Genomic DNA, 20929 nt, shown 5'->3' with positions numbered 1-20929 from the left:
ATAATTAAATTCCTCCTTAAATAACGGAGATATACATATACAATATCAAAAACAAGCATGAATACCTTATTTTTGTGATACATGTATAAATATTTTCATTTATAATAATCTATTAGATAACTATATTTCTTTAAATGTTAGAAAACAAATAACTAGTCATTGCAGATAAAGATACACTCCTATACAGTACGATATGATTCGTTGTATAAAATCACTAAATTTAAATAAATATGTAAATAATATGTATTTTTCGTTATTTATTATTATAAATATATACTCGTTCATTTAATTTTAATGAATATAAAAATATATCAGCTTATAACGAAAATCCCCAGAGACTTGTCTAAGTAGAGTCACGACCGATACCTGCAAATGATAAAAGAATCGGATTTTTTATCATACAATTAAAAAAATATCATTTCTGATTCAGGTAGGACACATCTTTAAGTACTAAATAACTATAGATAAGAAAGATAACACATGCACGTAAGAAAGATAATAATCGCCAATACGACAAAGAGTGTTTCTCAAATCAAACAATCTTATTATAAAGAGAAGCTACATTTTAATGTCAAAACATGATTTATATATTTATATAGATGATTACTATATGTTACAAAATGTTATTTTTTATTTCAAAATACATATATTAACATCTGTAATAAATTTAAGTGAATTTTATGCAGGTTATGTTTACATATTGTAATAAAATTGATATGCATAAAGTCTACAATTCTATTTACAGTACAATATACCTATATTTATAATGTATACATACTATAGCTTGGAAAAAATATTTCATTATAAGAAAATTACAAAAAAAATGCTTAGAATACTTACAAAGCTAATAAAAAGTATGTTTGTCATACATCATTGAAATAATTGCAGATAACTAATTTTTTCTTTTATCATACATATATATCATACAGTATATCTGCTAAAATATTTCCAGTATACTTAAAACTAATACATAAAGTAGTAGATTACTTTACGGAAATATTTACTTTAAGCTAAGTATTCGAAGATCTTAATTTCTTAAAATCTTATACCTACATCTGTATATCTTTATCAGTTATTGTTCCATATATAATTTTCAATGTTATCTAACTTATTAAAATAACATATATTTGTTATAGGGAACAAAAAATATTTTAAATATGAACAGGATAATTCCTGAAATGGAGCAAGTCATTAGTCAGCTTGAAAGGGGGACTATAGTAACAAAATTTTTTCCAAGAAAAAGACCAGAGAGGAAGATTCTTATGATACGAAGAGAAACTAGGCAAATTGTTTGGGCAAGAAGTGCAACATTTAGACCTTTCGATGGTTCAGGTAAAAACATTTTGTATTATAAAATATAGATTGTTCAAGAGTTAGCATGAGCTTAAAAGAATATGTAAAATAGTTATTGCACTATTACTTAGTAATATTATTTATCATTATATATATCTAAAGTAAGAAATATATAACAAGTACTATTCTTACTGAAAATGATATAAATTTAATTGACAATAGTATCGTTGAAATAAAACATATCCTAACATTGTAAGCATACATTTTGCATGGTTATGACGATATATCTACAGCAAAAGTGGGCAAAATATTATCTGAGGATACCAGTTATAGGTCAAAAATGTGAAGGAAAGGTTCTTGTGAATAGTGTATATGGGTGAGTTTAAGAAAAAGATACAACTTAAGCCAATTAACAACTTTCATATAATAATATATCATAATTTGGTAATTTTGTAATTCAATAATACATAAAATGCTGTTACACTATATGTATTATTGTGGACATTTCCTTCAGTGTTGAGATACAAATAAATATGCTCATGGATACTGTTGATATATATTAAATCCACCTTATTCGACTTCACAAGTATTTAATTAAGGGAAAAAATGACTACTTTTATTTATTAGTGTCAAAACAATATTTTATTATACCTTGGTCTAAACGTGTTTTCAGTCTTCTGAAATTTTACTGATATTTCATTTCCTCATGATTTAAATATGCATCATTTATTTATGAATATTATGTTGTATGTAATATATGTATTATAGAAAATTGTATTTCTTTTAATTTTAGTTGAAATTAGAGAAATTAAGGAAATTAAGGTAGGAAAATATTCTAAGGACTTCGAAAAATGGCCAGAAGATGCAAAAAGAACAGAGAAACTTAAATGTTTTGTTGTGTATTATGGTTCAGAATTCCGACTTAAAACACTTTCAATATCTGGTAAATATATTCTTATGTATTTCTTACTGTATTAATGATTGCTCCAGTAATTCCTTTTAATTTTCATGTATCTATATTTTTATTTTATGGTATATATATATTTTTTTTTTAACTATACTTTTTGCATACACCTGCTTTTATGTATTTATTTTAGCCCTTAGTGAGGAAGAATGTGAACTTTGGGTAAAAGGGCTACGTCGTTTAGTTCAAGATACTATAAATAGTCCATATCCTTTGCAAGTTGAAAGATGGCTAAGAAAAGAGTTTTATGCAATGGAAAATTCAAGAGAAACGTAAAAAGATTTATAATTGTTTACTCTTATTTTTAGATTTTTACTTACTTAAATTCTTACTTCTAGAATATGTATATACAAGATGTCCTATTTTAAATCATCCATGTAATTATCTCCTAAACTATTTATTATTTGTAGGAAATATTTCTAATAGAACTTATTTCGCTTCAAGGTCTTATGATGGACACATATTTATTTAGATAAATACCAATATTCTGAAGTGACCTTTGTGTTGTTAAAAGAAACTGTATATACTCATGTAAATAGGTTTGTAAAAGATCAATCTTGGATATGAATACAATGATTTATTTATGAAATCAAGGGAGATACGTTTTTTCTGATAAACTTCGTTTATAAAATCGCACAAGAAAAATCTAGAGTTATTAAATCTTGAAACATTTAAATAAAACAAAAGTTTTATTTACATTTTTCATGCGATATTCATGTATTGTTCATAGCCATCTTTTTAGATGTAGGAGACGAAAACAACATCTGAAATGTTTAGCAAAGATAAGTTTTGAAATAAAATGAATATCCTTAGAACACATTATAAATCAATAAATTCATTTCATAATAGTTATGAAATAGTTTCATTTCATAATAGTTATGAAATAGTTTCATTTCATAATAGTTATGAAATAGTTTCATTTCATAATATTCATTTCATAATAGTTATGAAATAGTTAACAGTTCCGTTAAAAAAAAGGTCACTTTGACATAACAATGGCACTTTCATCTAAACAAACTTAAAGTCCATCATAAGACGTCCACCTTGGAACAAATAAAGTTGCATTTGAAACATTTTTTCATATAGTAAATAATTTAAGAGGATGAATTAAAATGAGACATCATGTATATGTGTGCGTGTGTGCGTATGTTTGTCGTATGTATATATTTATATACATACATCTTTATAATGTTTTTACATAAATTTTAACAAATTATCTATACATATCTTAAATTTATTATTTTCATGCATATCTAATTTGGTATTTTATGTTCATAGAGTTACACTGAAGGATGTGAAAGCATTTTTACCCAGAGTTAATTGTAAAATAGCAACAAACAGGCTGCGGGAGCTTTTTCAAGAAAGAGATACAATGAGCAGAAATGAACTTGGTTATGATGATTTTGTTGCACTTTATGAGACTCTTATGTTTGATCAAAATGTAAGTTTTTAAATTATCACACTATTGATATTTCTTAACACTTTATCTATCATGAGTCTATTAATAAGATTTTCAATAATTATATATTATATTAGAAAAGAGCTTGAAGATATTCTTTTGAATGATAATGTTCTTTATGTACAATTAAAATGTTTAATACTATTAAAAATTTGATTACAAAATTCTTAGCTATGAATCGTAAACTTGGAAAAATTATTAATTAGTGGGTAATGTGTTAAAAAAATTTCTTATTATTATATTATTTCTATGTCTATTTCCTATATAGATTGTGTATTTGTTTTTTACAGAATTTTACAGATTGGGTTAAAATTCTCAATTATTCTGAAGTTGGACCACTTGTTAGTGTTCATGACTTCCAGAATTTCTTAATAACTGAGCAACAAGATCCACTTGGAAACAATGAGATAGAAGTTTCATGTTTTATTAGAGATTATTTACAAGATCCTCTAAGAAATGTACATGAACCAGAATTTACGTTTTACGAATTTATCGATTTTTTATTTTCTAAACACAATACTGTTTGGGATTCCAAATACTCTCGAATATACCAGGATATGAATAAACCCCTTTCACATTATTGGATAGCCTCATCACATAATACGTAAGAATATTGTCTCTGAAGTGAGCATGATTTACATGGATATCTCATTTTTATCTTTTCATACTACTATATTCTAAATTGTTTATTATTCGAAAAAAAGATTTAAGTATCATATTGAAAATATATTAAATCCTATTAAGAAAAATACCTTTTTCCCCATAATGAATATATGGTTTAGAAGATAATTGTGTAAAAATATCATAGTGGGAAGGGAAATAACTAAATAAACGTTTTTCTAGGTATTTAATGGGAGATCAGATTAGCAGTGAAAGCAGTTGTCAAGCATATGTACGTGCTTTAAGATCTGGTTGCAGATGCATAGAACTTGATTGCTGGGATGGACCAGATGGTATGCCATTCATTTTTCATGGTCACACACTTACTACAAAAATAAAACTTCTGGATGTGATTAAAACCATTAAAGAGCATGCTTTTGCTACTTCTGAGTAAGTATAAATAAATTAATTTATTTAAATTTTATAATAATAGTCAAGACATAAGTGTATATTTTGCATAGTTATCCTGTAATTTTATCCATCGAAGACAATTGTACATTACCTCAACAACGTAAAATGGCAATTACAATGCAAGAGGTATTTGGTGATATGCTCTTAACACAACCTGTAGATAAAAATGAAACTGCTTTACCATCACCTCATGCTTTAAGAAGAAAAATCATATTGAAACATAAAAAATTACCTGATGGTGTTGATGAGACGTCCTTTCTCGTTCGAAATGATGAAAGCAAGCAAGAAATGGATCTCAGAAATACCGTAAAAAATGGCATTCTTTACCTTGAAGATCCTGTTGATAGAGAATGGAATCCACACTTTTTTGTGCTCACTCAACAGAAGTTATTTTATACAGATACATTTTCTAGAACTCAAGAAACTGAGCATGATGATGATGAGGAAAATATTATTCGACAGCCAACAGATGTATGTACTCACTACAAGTATATTATCAATAATTATTTTAATTGAATCTCATCATTTTTTGTAATAAAGGGTGTGCCAAATGATGAATTACATTTTGGAGAAAAATGGTTTCACGGTAAATTAGCAAGAGGCAGAGAAGAGGCGGAAGAATTGTTTCATAATTACCCGGATGTGGATGATGGTACTTTTTTAGTACGACAGTGTGTTACATTTGTAGGAGATTATTGCCTTTCCTTTTGGCGTAAAGGCCAAGTAAATCATTGTCGCATTAAACTTAAGCGAGAGATGGGTGAAACGCAATACTATCTCATTGAGACATCTTGTTTTGATAGTTTATATAGTTTAATTACATATTATCGTAACAATCCACTAAGGAGTCAAGTAAGAGCAAATAAGATACTATTTTGTTTTTGGTAACATATTTACTTTAATAACTAACTTTGCATGTGATACAAAATAGGAATTTTTAATGACGCTAAAAGAGCCCGTTCCACAACCAAATAAACACGAAAAGAAAGAATGGTGGCACGCAGATTGTACTCGCACTTTAGCCGAGGAAATGTTAAAACGTATTCCTACAGATGGTGCATTTTTAGTCAGGCCTAGCGAAAAAGAAAGCAATTCTTATGCTATTTCGTTTAGGTAAAATATTCTAAAGCTTTACTGTATCACAAAACGATGATATTTTAATTTTTTGTTTCATTACAGGGCAGAGAAGAAAATCAAACATTGCAGAATTAAGCAGGAAGGACGCTTATATACATTTGGTACTGTACAGTTTGAAAGTTTAGTTGAATTAATTAATTACTATGAAAGGCATCCATTATACAAAAAGATCAAATTATGTCATCCTGTAAATCAAGACGTTATTAGAAGAATGGGATTGGTACGTTTTTTAATACATATATCATTTGAAATATTTATTAAATTATTCATTCACATATAGGATGTAGATGATGGATCAGTTTACGGTATTCCCGGTTACATGGACCCTACAAGTTTTACGTCAAAAGTGAGTATTATTAAACATATAAATCCAGGAAATCTGACAAATTTAATTTATTTTAAAGGTAACTGTAAAAGCTATCTATGATTATAAAGCCAGAAGAGACGATGAATTAACCTTAGTAAAACATGCTATAATAACGAATGTACATCGGGAAAGTGGTGGGTGGTGGCGGGGAGATTACGGTGGTAAAAAGCAACACTGGTTTCCTGCCGATTACGTAGAAGAAATAGAACCTCAAGATAACCAGGGAGACGTAAGTATTTCCCATCTTTCTATTTTTATTTTATATCATATAGTGATTGTTAACATATTATTTTAATTAGTCAGCAGATTCTATGATGTTTGGTAATCTTCAAAAAGGTTCATTGGATATTATGGGCGCTGTTGTTGATTTAAGAGTAGGTGGAAGAATTGGATTAGAATGGATATTAAGAATTCAAAATCCCAGTATGTGTACAGTGTTTGAAGTCGCGACTTCATCCAAAGATACAGCATTAGAATGGATGTCTAGTATTAAAGAAACTGCTCAAAATGCAAGTGTTAGAGTAAGTACTATATTTTATAATTTGAAAAAAATTATAACTAATTGATTTCTTTTCATTACATTTCACATCTTTTTTTTAAGGAAAATCAGCACAAAGAAATGGAACGTGCCTGGAGAATAGCAAAGGAAATGTCAAATTTAATAGTTTATTGTAGGTCAGTTGCATTTAATTTAGAAAGAATAAGAACAAAAGGTTTTATATTTAATGAAATGAGTAGCTTTCCTGAAACAAAGGCTGAGAAACTTATGTGTCAACAAGAGAGCAAATTCTTTGTAAAATACCATCAGGTAAACCAATATAAAGTTATCAATAAATGTTATATTTGTAAAATCAGATGTAATTATTGTAATATAAATGTAATTCTATAGATTCAATTTAGCAGAGTTTATCCTAAAGGACAACGCATTGATTCGTCCAATTATAATCCGGTACCAATATGGAATTCTGGCTGTCAAATGGTGGCATTAAATTATCAAACTGGAGATAAATCAATGCAGCTAAATCAGGCAAAATTTAGAGAAAACGGTAACTGTGGTTACATTTTAAAACCTGAATTTATGTTTAGGGATGATTTTAATCCACAAGACAAAAGTTGCTTACTTGGTATAGAAACTTTTAAATTTAATTTAAAAATTATTGGTGCGAGATATTTAATGAGATCGGGAAGAGGTATAGCGAGTCCTTTTGTTGAGGTTGAAATCATAGGAGCAGATTTTGATACCGGTACAAAACTAACAACTAAGACAATACGTAAGTAAAATATTGCTATAGATATAACAATTTCGATGTTTATACAATAACTGTATTCAAATTATAGCTGATAATGGATTTAACCCTGTATGGAATGAGTCTTGTGAGTTTGAAGTTGCTAATCCATACCTTGCATTCATACGTTTCGTTGTACAGGATGAGGATATGTTTGGGGATAGTAATTTTATTGGACAAGCTACATATCCTGTATGCATAAATTACAGAAGTATTATTTTTAAGTAACTGATTCAGTACAGATAAAATATTTGTTCGATGTAAATAGGTACGATGTTTACGGCCAGGCTACAGAAGCGTCACATTAAGAAATAATTATAGTGAAGATCTAGAACTTGCATCTTTATTAATACATTTGCAAATCACATCCTCAAGTGTAAGTCTGAAAGACAGTTAATGATCTTTATTACAACATGTACACTTTTTACATTAAAAACTGTTATTTCAGACGCATCCGCATAATTTATGAATCAGTTTTAAATTGCACTGAAAGCCGAAAATATTATATGCTTATTAGGATTGTAAAAAGGTAAACAATTCAATGGAATACTGCTTGCTCTAAATTTTGGTTGTAATAATAAAAATTTGGTTACGCAGATTTCCAATGGATTTGAATTATGTTACATGAAATGTATCAATCAAATACTTACATAGATGAGTAAGTTCATGAGTGGTTCAAATACGTATGTATAAGAGAATTATAAATGGATCCAATAATGAATCTCTATCATAAAGTGACGCATTAAGAAAGCAGTAAGTCCTATACTGTAAACATTTTTGCTAGTGTGTATTGCAAAATAATATCCAAATTACTAATTCTGTACAATTAATTCAGAATATTCATAGAATAAATAATAGAAAAAATATGATTTAGTATAGCTGCTTTAATATTGTTGACGATATAAAGAGTAATAATAATGAATGTCTTCTATTTGAAGGAAAGAACAAATTAATAAAAAAAGCAAATTGTAAAACATTATGTTATGAAATATTTCGAACTAAATCATACATAATGTGTTTTCAAATCCTTTGTTTTTAACAAACTACTATTTCCATGTTCATACTATTTATTATTTCAAAAGTAAGCAATTTAAGTTTGACGGTATATTGTTGAGCATAAGTTTTTCCGAGATTTTAAGAGGCTGATTATTAAATAATGTAAGTATACATGGATTGTCTTCCATATAAAATTGTGAAATTTAAATGCTTTTATACTAAATATAGTAAATTTACACATTTATTTTTTCCATTAACAGAACGATAAAAGACAAAAAGAATTATTAAAAAATTATTTTTTACGAATATATAGAAATATTATTTTAATTTTTCTATATACACAAAGTGATATATTTTATATTTCATGAAATAAATTCTTTTTTTATTAATGTAATGATTATTGAAAATTATTGTAATTAGAAATAAGTTACCTGTTTAAAGCAAGTGAGTGATAATAAAAATGTTTTTTACAATTATAATTTAATAGGCACCTTACTTATTAATCACATTATATACAATTATATATGTTAACTTACACCAACGTTAATTAATTTTGTCAATAGGTTAATTATAAATATAATTGTTTCTTTTATATGGAGACTTGTCAAATGATATTTGACTAATGTGCCTTCATTTTAGAATTAAGGCAACTGAAAGGGAAGTAAATTCACATAATTAAAAAAGTCAAAAGTATACAATATTTTGTTGTCTGATATTTGTATTCTTATGTAAAATCATCCCGTTTTTAACTGCACCACCTAGTCTAGAACACTTTGTGTAATTATGCCTTGTTTATGTAAAAATGTAATGATAGCATTAATTGTATCTTTGTTTTTTATAATTCTGTATACGATTAAAATGAAACATTATCTGATCTTGTAAATTAGATAAATTCTGTAAACATACACAACAGTTTACAAAAATAAAGACACAAATAAAGTTTTGCATATTAATGTAAGTTTATTAAACATATATAGCAATTATTACAAAAAACTTGGATTCTGTTTATATTCATACACTAGATCCATACCTTACTCCTAAAAAATCTCAGATATTGGACGTATCATTAATTTCAGAATGAACAAACTTTTATCTTGCTGTATGGCAATTTTATTATAAAACCAACTTCTTTTTATAGAATTAATTTAATTTTGAGTTAATATAAATTTAATTTGTACTTACTTCGATAATATAAGAACTATAGAAAATAAATATAAAGTATGATCTTTATTAGATGAAATATGACAAAAAAGTATAACATTTATGATACATTCATTACTTTTACATATAGAATTTTCTGTAAGTAGAATGAGAAAGTATAATTTTTTGTGAATAAGTTGTTAACATAAAAAATATTAATAGTAATAATAAGTATATAATTCAGTATTTGACGATTTTAATAATAATTAAAGGAATTTACAAAATTTTTTGAAGGTATTCATCGAATAAGAATATATTGTTTGGATGACAGATGTCTTTCGTGTATAACAATTCCTTCAATTCTGTTATATAGCCTGTTAGGTCTCGTATACGCTCAGTGTATGCTTCCAAGAACTTCTCTTCAATGTAATGAGCAACAGCTGGGTCAGAATGTGATGTCGATGACGCATCAGAATGAATTTTAACTGCCTCCCGAGCAAGTTCCTTCATATGATCAAGTACCAAAGCTAAACTTTCTATTTCAGTTATTTCTACCAAGTGGTGATCATTACGATCCTGTAATTCCTAAAGTAAAATTATAAAATAGTGAAAAATGAAATAACATTAAGAAAATATTCTATCACAAGAAATATAAACTTACGCTATTCTCTGGTTGTTGGAAGTCCATTTTACCACCACGTTTCGTAATATACTTCACAACGTCAATTGCTTCTTCCCATAATTTATCAGAATAATGACGATATAATTTTGTAAATCCTCCACGATTAAGCTTATAACTACCAAAGTAAGTTGCCAAATGTAAAAGATGAAAACTTTCGTATAAGTTTCCAACTGCAAATTTTTGTAAACTAGATTGTAAGTTTCCACTAAATGTTATGGGACTGCACTTAGAAAGTTCTATCAAACCTATAAGCATTTATTAGTTATTCAGTTATTTATGTAATTTTACTTATAATACCATACAATGGCATTAAATATATATATATATATATATATATATATATATATACCGGTAGATGAGAATTTCTTATCGCAAGCCGCATCCACTTCTTTGAAACATTCTTGAGCAGATACAGATAAAAATAGAAGAGGCAACACTCCTAAGAACAACATTTTTCTGCAATTAAAAAATTCAAGTATTATTAGTAATGAGTTAATGTGACATAGTTCATAAACTCAAAAAACAAAATAATAGACCACATTTTAACTAATAATAGTCTAACAACCTGTATCCTCGCACGTTAACACCAAGATCGAGATAAACGGATTTACACAAATAAGTTGCAATCTAAGATAGAAACTAAATGTTGTTGAAGAGGGATGTAATCTACGGACGTCACGAGCCTTTATCATAAAAATTCAAATTGTAGATATCGGACATTGCACAGTAATATTATTCATCACTATTGCACCGAAATGCGTAGTAGTTCAGTATATACTCAGTGAAGAGAAATGAAACAGTAAAAGATGTCCATATATCGCTATTGTATTTACGTTAATTTTCTATTTATACATAGGGCGCGGTTAATTGAGTAACTAAGAACAGTGAAATTGAATTATCCATGTTACATACCTGTTTAAACGATGTGCTCGTTTAAATGGAAGCAACGTGAATACTCTCGTTTCGACGTTCTTCCAACAATGAACATTGGATAACACTGTCCGTTGGTAGTTTAGTACAGTCACAGTCAGCTGATAGATAGGGCGCATGCGCGGTAGAAAGGGAATATATACGCATATGTACAGGCGTACATACGTATATCATAGAAAATTGTACCACTGTACTCCCCGTCGATTAAAGTACGAATGATACGCATTTGTTGGTCAATTATTAAATGATCAATGGCAAACGTACATCGTGTTTAGTTCACATACGTCTCTTATTTAGTTTCTCTAGAAGTAACCTTCTAAACCAGTGTGTATAAAGGTTGCTATCTAAACGGACATTTATTAAGTGTACTCGTGATCATTTTTACATAAGTCATCATGAAGCTATTTTACGTCTTACTCGCCAGTTTCCTTTTTATTGCTGTATCATCAGAACAAATATTAACATGTAAGTTTATAAGTATTTCTAAAATTTCGATTATTATATTACATTCGATTATTATTATACATTTCTATTGAAGCGGTAATTGAGGTTAATATTACACATTACTGTAGATTCCATTGTCCTTTGTTCTCTCTGTTTACAAGATCGATGTTATTGTCCTTCGCATGTTATAAAAAAAGAGCTTGACATGTAGGTACGCAGTATTTACTATTATTAACTTATTCCAATGAAAACGTTAATATTTATCTACGCGTTGCACAACATGTAGAACACATTGCGTATTATAAACAATTTGCCTCCGGCAGAATTAGATCTTTCATATAAAGTATACACAGTAAAGATGTTTTAATAAGTACTTATATAAAGTTCACATATTATCTGTGAAATTAAAAAAAAAAAAATTAACCTTAGCGAATGTCAATTATCTATGATTGTAAACATTCTCCATATAGCTACAGTGAATTGCTCACATTTTACTACATATAGCTTATTACATAGTAAGCTTCTAGAGTTACTCTTTGTAATCTATTGCAGAATGTATTAAGTTCTGCGTAATGATGATTACAATAAATAGATTCCTCTTAGTCATTTCTACAGAAAGAAAATGATATCATTATCGCGTTGGGTTTCTAATTTTTTAACACCATTTATATGTTTTATCAGTGATGATTTATTCATGAAGGGAATAACTATTAGTCATTGTGTGATTTCATCATCTCTTTGTTTCATTATCTACATTTACATGCTGATTTTATCAAATATTTGTCACTCTGAAAATAGTGATTATTTGTCATAATGAAATTATTATTAAATTACATTGTTCATTATAATATTTATTTTTTAATACAATTTTATATAATTAATATGTTACTTATTACATTTCCCAGATACTAAAGAAATTTGTTAAATTCATTAGACACTACTAATTTTGAAATGAAATATGTATCTACTTCTATTTTACTTATAAATCATTATTCTAAAATTGCACTTCCTTAATGATACAAATATTTTCAACTATAGATATAATTAATGTTAAAATGAGATAAACAAACAAATAAATATATACATATTTTTAGAAAATAGTTGGAGTTATTAATTGAGGAACTTTTAAGGTCCCGATTAAACTGTAAAGTAATATTGTATGAAGTTCTAAAATTTTATAACTTATCTGTTATTGGTTACTGTTTGGTCTTGTTTGCACAGTGATAACTTTTGATAAGGTTCAAATGACAATGCGAGCATATTGATTAACTGAATATTCTAAAGTCCACTATGAATATGTGTGCGTAACGGTCACTGCTTATGGAAGCTTGATAACCTAGAATCTAGATATCTATTGTATATCATAAGTAACTTCCTCTTGTATGGTTTTGTTATGAATTTCTGAATAATATTAACTTGTAGAGAATTGAATATGTATTTTATTAACTATTTTTATTATTATTTTATTGTATGCTGAGAATTTGATGCTGCAAAATATAGTATATATATTTCATATATTAGTCGTATTTCCTGTGTGGTAATTTATAATACATAACGTACTAATGTAATATAAAATAGAATATTATGAAATGCGGTTGTGTAAAAGTAAAACAGCAAATCCCAGTATTGCATAAAGGATGAGAACTAAAGATAATACACAGAATGAAGTGTTAAAGAAATGATGATAATCTAAAGTAATCTAAAATGGTTTTTGTAATTCTAAAGATATGTAAGTTCAATCTTATCTAGGAAGATTGAAAAGACTTTCACTATTATTGAGAAAATCCAATACTTTATACTAATACTATAATTTCTAATCATCTTTTACAGTATAAGATTTATGTAATAAGTTAAGATTTTTTAGTATTGTGAATTTACAATTCTAGGTACTCATGACAGTCCTGATTTAAAACAACAATGGGTAACTCTAAATAAAGAATGTACAGGAGCCTTAAATGACCAGTTTTATAAAGAAATTGAAGCTGCTCGTACTTATCTTATTATGGTATCTATGAATATATTCACTGTTTTATAATAATGAGAAATTATATTTACATGTACTTCTATTATAGGGAGCTAGATTTTCTGAATATACATACAATCGACCTGGATTTAGTGAATTCTTTTTTAAAGCTGCTAATGAAGAAAGAGAACATGGAATAAAAATCCTTGAATACATGTCAATGCGTGGCATAGTAATAAGTAATGACATTTTCTTAAGTATGAAGAATTTAACAGTATGTATATCATATATTAAAGTAACATTTTAATGATAATGTTTATTTAAACGTTATATTGAAAGTTAATTTAATAAACTGAAAACGAATAAATTATTAATTTCAGCTTAATACAAGTGTGCCAGGAAAAACTGGTCTTGAAGCTCTTGAGACTGCATTAGACAAAGAAGTTGCCATCACAAAGAATATTCGTGATCTCATCGAAAAATGTGAAAAGGATTATCATGTAAGTAAAATTCTTTATACTTTCATGTCTATAGAAAAAGTGTTACTGTAAACATATTCAATTTTAACTGTACAACTGTTTAATTTTAGCTGGCAGACTACCTTACCACAGATTTCTTGGATGAGCAATACAAAGGACAACGTGATCTTGCTGGTAAAATCAAGACTTTATCTAAAATGAATAACAACTTGGGAGAGTTCTTGTTTGATAAGAAACTTTTAAAGGGTGAAGTTTAATTTGCTCTTTACTATTACAGTTTTTAAAAAGTGTGCATGGCCATGTTTAGAATAAAATGAGTAACTTAATTTTGTTTAATTTTATATTAATACATACAAATATATATATAAATTTTGTTTTATATATAGTATATTTTTCTAAATATGGTCTGTAACATAAACAAACAAAAATATTGGTATTTACAAATGTTTGTTACTCTGTAATAAATATATTACTCATACTGAATAAATAAATATTTTAAAATTCATATAAAAATTATAAACGTATTTGCTACATTTGTTATATTATATGTAATAAGTAGGTTATGTGTATATGTATGTAATATGCGATTACTGTATCTAATTTTTATGCTGTAAGTAAACAAAATAGTTGGTCATTTCTATTTTGCAATTTAGGGATATAAAATATAGCATTTTTATCCCAACCATAATATTCTATAGCATAGATACATATATGTATAAATGGCAACGTATGTATACAAAATATTCTATCAGTAGCAAATTCTTTTTCTTGAATTTGTAGTCTAAGATTAGTATATTATGTTTTATAAAAGAAATGTTCATAAAAAATGAATAAAAAGATTTACAATTGGTTCTTCTTAAAAGTATACTCGTTCAATAGGTATCATTAGAAAACCAACTTTTTATAACAAATACCTATATTTACATATTTCGAAAATGTTGACTGTAATACACATACTGTCATTTTCAAAGTACTACCACTTGAAGTTTTTGACATTAATTTTGGTCCCAATCTATAATCAAATTATTGCAGAAATCTACAATTTTTTAAATTGTACTGCTGCAAACAAAAAAGTGTCTCTAATGATAAAAGTCAGTTTTCTATCTTGTACAGTCATGATGACACAAACGGTTTAAAATTTTGTATTTTAAACTGTCATTTCTGGAGATATTCAATAAAAGTATATTTTAAATGTATAATGAAAGTCATTAATAAACTGTGAAATTCGATACAAAATAGAAAATATCTAACAAAGCAGCAAGTTTATTCTTTCTTTAATCATCTTATCACATTAAAAATAATACGTTGACGTCTTCAATTACTTTTAATCGTTACGCTAGTTCAAGTTGTGAGTACCAAATTTTACTATAATTGTATGAAAGTACTAGTCTGTGGATTTTTATACTCCTTGAAGAGATTCTATACAAATTAAAGACAAATGGGTCAAGTACAATTTTATTTATTACAGTAATAACTTTATAACCTGAAATTAGTATACCAACGTTCATAATTTCTTTTAATCTTTTCACTTTTGTCGATTTTATCTATCCAATTTGGTGTTAATCGCACACGCTATTCTCGTTTTCATAATTGCGCGCGTAATTTTCACCATGAACCTGCTACGAATACGAAGAAACTTCGCATATTTCCTAGTAAAATGTTTGAAAGTGCAAGCCGGCGCGTGAGGAGCCCCTGCCGTGAACCATGAACAACACTACAACCGATGAAATAATGTTTAATTTATGGACGCATCTCCATTGCAATCGTTTCGTCACTGTAGACTTCGCAAATATTTCGTCAATTTTTCTTTTTCTCATTTATTCTTCTCTGTCTTGATTCTGATCTTTCTCATGATCGTCAACCGTGCTCTTTTCATTGGAAAATTCTGGAATCTTTTCCAAGACATTAACTTTTTCACGCAAACTATTTCGTTACTATTTTATTTAAATGTTTCCTATTCATGATGCACATTTCGTAAGCATTTAGTATTATTATATTCAAAAATTGTTCAATGTCTTTCAAGTCGATTAAAAGATGCGCGTAACTAACGCCACAAGTTTGAAGCTGGGACGCTAACTAGCGGCGAGAATCGTCACTAGATTTTCAGGCGAATCGATATTCTGCTCAAATATTGACTTCGCGATTGTGAGTGGTGTCGTAAGCGAGTCGTGCAGTAGACGGCGATGCTCTTTTAAAAAAGGAGTTCTTAGAAGTGATAAGTCAAGTGTGGTTGGGCGGAGAACTAATAATCGGAGCATCTTGGATAGAGAAGTCACGGACGATGCTACTGGCGGCTAGTGCTGTGCTTTTTGGGTTGACCATCGGTCTCTCCCACGCGAGCATCCCAGCCCTCGAGTCGACACCGAGTTCCTTCAACAATCATGGAGGTGATTTCATTTCTCTTTTCTGATGTCCTACATTTACCTAAACCGTTTGCAGGGCCCTTTCCTTTTTTAAAAATCATCCATATCGAATCTGTCTCGGTTTCGTCCTCGAATCGCGCTTCATTTTCTCGTGCAGGACTGCACTCGAACGGATAACTCACAGGTGGAACTGTACTTTCGGGGGCACCTGCAGTCACCGAAACTGTTATGGCGAATTCATTGACTAGTCCCAATAGGTGTTCCGATATGTGTTTGTATTGCACTCGATGTGTGACACGAACACGAGAAAGAAATTTCATCGTGATATGAGCACCGATTACGTATTACTATTATTCGTTATGACAGTACCGAATCACGTTTTCTCTCGATAACAAAGTAGATATCAATTAGATCAGGGCATTGTTGTTTAATACATAGCCAACTGGCAGTTTAAGGAGTTAGGTACGCTTTACGAAGCTGTTCTATGTACAATATACGAAGTCCTGTAGCTTTCTATTCGTATTTATAATTTGCCTACCAGTTTACATTTTATTATGATAATCGTGTCAAATATTTTCACACGGTATGAGTATTAATAATATTATTTCGTAGCGTAATGAATAATTTTTTTTATATATATATGTCTGCAGTAAATCGGGTATATTTTCTCATATGTAGTACGAGCATCATTGACTATTTTCATATTATCATTTCTGTACATATAGGTATAGTGGTATTGGCGGTCATTTCAGTGAAATGAGTTCTTTGAATTAAAATTCTCTCGATTAAAGGTCCACCTTTTAATAACAATAAATAATTTTAATTATTATTCGTAATACGAGAACTTCATGCTGCGCTTATTTGAGGTGGAGGGGGGGGGGGGGGGGATCTTAAGGTATCCACTAATTGGAGTACAGTAACTAAAGCTAGCAATTAATTGTATTCTAGTACATGATATCAATTATTCCAACAAATTTTTACATCATGCTATAAGTTAACCTTAAATCTCTGTCTTTTTGGGGGAAAATCAATTTGGTATTAACACGGATACATAATTTCGATATTTTCATACCTTTATTTTATTCATAAACGTAAACATTGTACAATTCTGTTCACGTTCAATCCTTAATAAATAATTGTGTAAAATGTCGTTGTATTGTGCACTTGTAAGAGTATCTGTTTCTGTTATCTGTTTCTCGAGTGATCGAATGCTTGTACAGAGAAAATGATAATGGTACATAGTGATTTTTGTGTATATATTATCTTCGGCGTGTTGTTTGTTTCAATTGTTGTTCAATCAGTTAAACACAAAAGAATGTGTTGAAATTTTGAAAATTTTCATTGTTCAATGAAGAAGTGTATAATTCGTGATAATGGCTGCTTTTTGACAGAAAAATGAATTAATTTTCATGATACAACCAATCGAAAATATATAATTGGTGAAAATTGTAATTTACGATAAGAAATGGATACATAATAACTAAACAGAGGAGCTTCAAGCACAATAAGAATTTTTTATCTGAATTATAAAAAAGTTCAGACTGTGTTATTGTTGTTTCGTGCTTCATCTATTCATTTTTCTCATAAATGCATGAAGTCCGCTGTCCAGTCATAACATATGACAAATAATTTATACATTGGACGTTAACGAAAGCCTCTATCATTGCTACCGAAACATATTTTTATGGTCCTAATAGCTTATAGTTGAGTATGCTCTTTGAAATCGATAGGATGCTGCAACGTTAATGTCGTGTTATCAAATAATCCACCTCATCAACGAAAAGTCGGTTGAATAGTGATTCACATCAATTAAATAGACATTTATTTGGGATCCTATCATATGCATCATATTTAATTGACCATTTATCAGATCACCATTGTCATTCGTAACGATTTGCAAATAATAAAATGTTCGGTATACGAAATATGATAATTACGGTACTCGAAATTATCGAATGAAAAACTAATTTTGTATGGAAGCGAAGAATTGATTAGTGGACATCTAATCTGCTCGCTTAATCGACATCGCTTCGAAAACACTTGCCTTCGAAATTTCACGCTGCATTTCGGGAACTCGAAATTTTCGACAATATCAGCTGTAACGTGTAACGGTTACGTATACCACACGACTAACGTGTTATCGTCAGCGTCACGCAATGGGTCATCTTTGACCCACACGGTCAAGCAATAAAATCTCACACTCGCTGCGGCAAATCCATCGATGTGGTGCAGCTGTTGTTTAGTTTTGGAATGAATACGAAAAGGTAGTCGCGAACAACTGAAAAGCAAATGTTTGAAATTCAATGCAAATTATTTGAAATTCTGTCAGAAACACACGTGAAGAGGCATGAATAGTCGTCGTCTGTAGTATTTCAAACTTTGCGTTTGTACTTTTACTTCGAAGTTTTGACTCAGTCAGTGTATATAAATCGTTACCTAGTTATACATTGTTCGGCAATTAAATAAAGTATTTAATTAAAAGAGGTACAAGATTTTCAAAAATGTGTTTTGTAAAATTGATAAAGAGAATTGCAGGTTGTCATTAATATAGTCATTTATATAGTTTTGAACATGATCATTCGAGGGTTAAATGTCGTGCATGCTAAGTGTAAATGCATACGTTTTACAGTCGTTAGAGAATGAATGGAGATAATGGTACTTTCAACTAACTTAGGAATATAAATGTAAGCATATTCGGTTCGCAACAGCATTTTAATGAAAGTGGTACTTTAAAGAACCCTCAGAACGTAAAGGGTTAACCGTGTCCTCTCTTACCTCTAGCGCATCTTCACGAGTCAGTTCTGTTTTTCATTTCACTTCCGGAGTAAATACTTATTATAACGACGAAATGAAAAGTAAACCTGCATAAATGATGTTGGAAATTATTTCGATTTTCCGTTTTCAACACCTGAATAATCTACTATGAAAGTAGTAAACAGAATTATCGAACACTATCTATTTAATCCTAGAACAAACAAGAACAAGTCAGACTTGTTGCGAAGATTTTATACATGATCTTTAGAAGCCATTTCTCCTAAATTATTTATTAAGAAAATTATGATTATTATTATTACTTTAACGACTAGAAATCGGACTTGGTTTACAAATTATTAATTAATTTACTTTGTTATTTTTCCAATTAACTCGTTTGCATCTAGATTATTAAAGATGAAGAAGTGCTAATCAACGTATGTAATAAAATAACTGGTCTTTAAATTTTTTATTCCACAGTTCTTGAGAGAATACAAATATTTCTACTAGGAAACCTTAGCTGAACTGCTTTATTTAAGCATATATCATAATAGCAATCGTACGATCGTTGAAAAAGTCCAATCTTATCATTGTTATAAAACAATACACTCCAGCCGTGTTTAGAAATCTATTGTTCTAGTGTTATTTTTATAAAAATGCACTATAATCAATTTTACTTCTATTTAATCGTGATTAAAATGCCACTTTTTATTAAGAAACTATTATAACGTAAAATTTCGAATTAAGTGTCTATTAAAAATCTACTGAAATTTAACTATTTATAAAAATCCGTAGCAATACAAATTTATTACACTTAATATTTATTACAAAAATTCATTATAATTATGAAGATTTTTATTAATTAATGTCACATATGAAATCTGTGTAAATGAAATGGGATGGAATTTCCGTGAATCGATAATTTACTTTTCTAAAAAGGGAACCTGAGATCGCTAATGGTTATAGTATCTGTTTACCGCACTCCTATTACTTCGGACTACTTGTGTGGGATGCGAATTATTTGGAGCAGAGTAGACAACTATTGTGGTCGCCTAGTGTACCTCGGGTTTCTTTAAAGATACAGGCGCACTGTCAAATAATAAAACAGACACTCAACATCGTCCAGTGAAACGTGCGATCGGTTGCGTGGTAGGTAAGCTCATAATAATCTGGAATATAAATTGCTTAAAATTAAAACAATGCATACGCTTCTTTGTGTTATACAATTTATAACGCGACACACGAATCCTAAAATGTTCATCCGATCTATAGCTCAGTGTTAAATATTCATTTATCGCACCCTTTAAATCCGATCTCATGTCTACCCACAACGTAGCAAAAGTGACTCGTTCTGTAGTTTCTCCTATACAAACGAAACACGTTATTAGACTGCGAATCTTTATGCACAATAAATGAAATAAATAACAGAAATTGAAAAGATATTATATGTAAAACTATTGTCAACTTTCTTATGTATCTTCGCAATTTTATATTTCTGTTGGTCATCCTTGCTACAAACGTACAAAATTCACAGTCTAGAAGACATCATACATTATAATTTTCAACTTTTATTTCATGCATCAAATCCAATTTTAAGTGAAGAT

The 20929-nt window shown here is 28.8% G+C and overlaps 4 protein-coding genes across 5 annotated transcripts in view; 3 read left to right on the top strand and 1 right to left on the bottom strand.

The window, feature by feature from the left end:
• Nucleotides 1-334: 334 nt before the first annotated feature.
• Sl (small wing phospholipase C gamma 1) lies at nt 335-9520 on the top strand. Its single transcript, XM_078179990.1, has 20 exons — nt 335-430; nt 1137-1332; nt 2087-2236; nt 2391-2529; nt 3536-3698; nt 4007-4320; nt 4560-4766; nt 4838-5258; nt 5328-5639; nt 5719-5900; nt 5967-6144; nt 6205-6270; nt 6329-6520; nt 6591-6812; nt 6893-7099; nt 7181-7562; nt 7630-7769; nt 7846-7953; nt 8026-8106; nt 8175-9520. The coding sequence occupies exons 2-19, from the start codon at nt 1158-1160 to the stop codon at nt 8044-8046; spliced, it is 3579 nt and encodes a 1192-aa protein (XP_078036116.1). The 5' UTR covers nt 335-430; nt 1137-1157; the 3' UTR covers nt 8047-8106; nt 8175-9520.
• A 261-nt stretch (nt 9521-9781) lies between these two features.
• Fer2lch (ferritin 2 light chain) lies at nt 9782-11459 on the bottom strand. Of its 2 annotated transcripts, none has more exons than XM_078179993.1 (4): nt 11308-11459; nt 10745-10851; nt 10375-10640; nt 9782-10298 (listed from the first exon to the last, which is right to left on the bottom strand). In XM_078179993.1, the coding sequence occupies exons 1-4, from the start codon at nt 11442-11444 to the stop codon at nt 9990-9992; spliced, it is 819 nt and encodes a 272-aa protein (XP_078036119.1). In that variant the 5' UTR covers nt 11445-11459; the 3' UTR covers nt 9782-9989. The 2 variants fall into 2 exon arrangements, with proteins under 2 accessions (XP_078036119.1, XP_078036120.1); XM_078179994.1 differs by lacking the exon at nt 11308-11459 and adding an exon at nt 10961-11074.
• Nucleotides 11460-11521: 62 nt separating this feature from the next.
• On the top strand, nt 11522-15074 carry Fer1hch (ferritin 1 heavy chain). The gene is made up of 5 exons (XM_078179995.1): nt 11522-11790; nt 13656-13774; nt 13842-14006; nt 14113-14232; nt 14322-15074. The coding sequence occupies exons 1-5, from the start codon at nt 11721-11723 to the stop codon at nt 14466-14468; spliced, it is 621 nt and encodes a 206-aa protein (XP_078036121.1). The 5' UTR covers nt 11522-11720; the 3' UTR covers nt 14469-15074.
• A 1262-nt stretch (nt 15075-16336) lies between these two features.
• Nucleotides 16337-20929, top strand: part of Cals (calsyntenin 1) — a 46558-nt gene continuing 41965 nt past the window's right edge. Inside the window, exon 1 of the mRNA XM_078177618.1 lies at nt 16337-16598. Within this exon, the coding sequence (XP_078033744.1) occupies nt 16493-16598 (106 nt within the window). The 5' untranslated portion in view covers nt 16337-16492. The remainder of the gene's footprint in view (nt 16599-20929) is intronic.

This window comes from Augochlora pura, chromosome 4, assembly GCF_028453695.1.
Source record: "Augochlora pura isolate Apur16 chromosome 4, APUR_v2.2.1, whole genome shotgun sequence".
In the NCBI taxonomy this organism is placed as follows: Eukaryota; Metazoa; Arthropoda; class Insecta; order Hymenoptera; family Halictidae; genus Augochlora; species Augochlora pura.
The sequence above is the reverse complement of the archived record's forward strand: the minus strand, read 5'-3'. Positions and strand labels throughout refer to the sequence as shown.

Excerpts from the sequence above, each read along its gene's own strand:
- Sl (XM_078179990.1), top strand. The coding sequence starts at position 1,158 with ATGAACAGGATAATTCCTGAAATGGAGCAAGTCATTAGTCAGCTTGAA. Across the intron at positions 5,640-5,718 it reads ACAATCCACTAAGGAGTCAA|GAATTTTTAATGACGCTAAA; the intron begins GTAAGAGCAAAT and ends GATACAAAATAG. Across the intron at positions 6,145-6,204 it reads TTATTAGAAGAATGGGATTG|GATGTAGATGATGGATCAGT; the intron begins GTACGTTTTTTA and ends ATTCACATATAG.
- Fer2lch (XM_078179993.1), bottom strand. The coding sequence starts at position 11,444 with ATGCGCCCTATCTATCAGCTGACTGTGACTGTACTAAACTACCAACGG. Across the intron at positions 10,852-11,307 it reads CGAGCACATCGTTTAAACAG|AAAAATGTTGTTCTTAGGAG; the intron begins GTATGTAACATG and ends TTTTAATTGCAG. Across the intron at positions 10,299-10,374 it reads TCCAACAACCAGAGAATAGC|GAATTACAGGATCGTAATGA; the intron begins GTAAGTTTATAT and ends ATTTTACTTTAG.
- Fer1hch (XM_078179995.1), top strand. The coding sequence starts at position 11,721 with ATGAAGCTATTTTACGTCTTACTCGCCAGTTTCCTTTTTATTGCTGTA. Across the intron at positions 13,775-13,841 it reads CTCGTACTTATCTTATTATG|GGAGCTAGATTTTCTGAATA; the intron begins GTATCTATGAAT and ends CTTCTATTATAG. Across the intron at positions 14,233-14,321 it reads AATGTGAAAAGGATTATCAT|CTGGCAGACTACCTTACCAC; the intron begins GTAAGTAAAATT and ends GTTTAATTTTAG.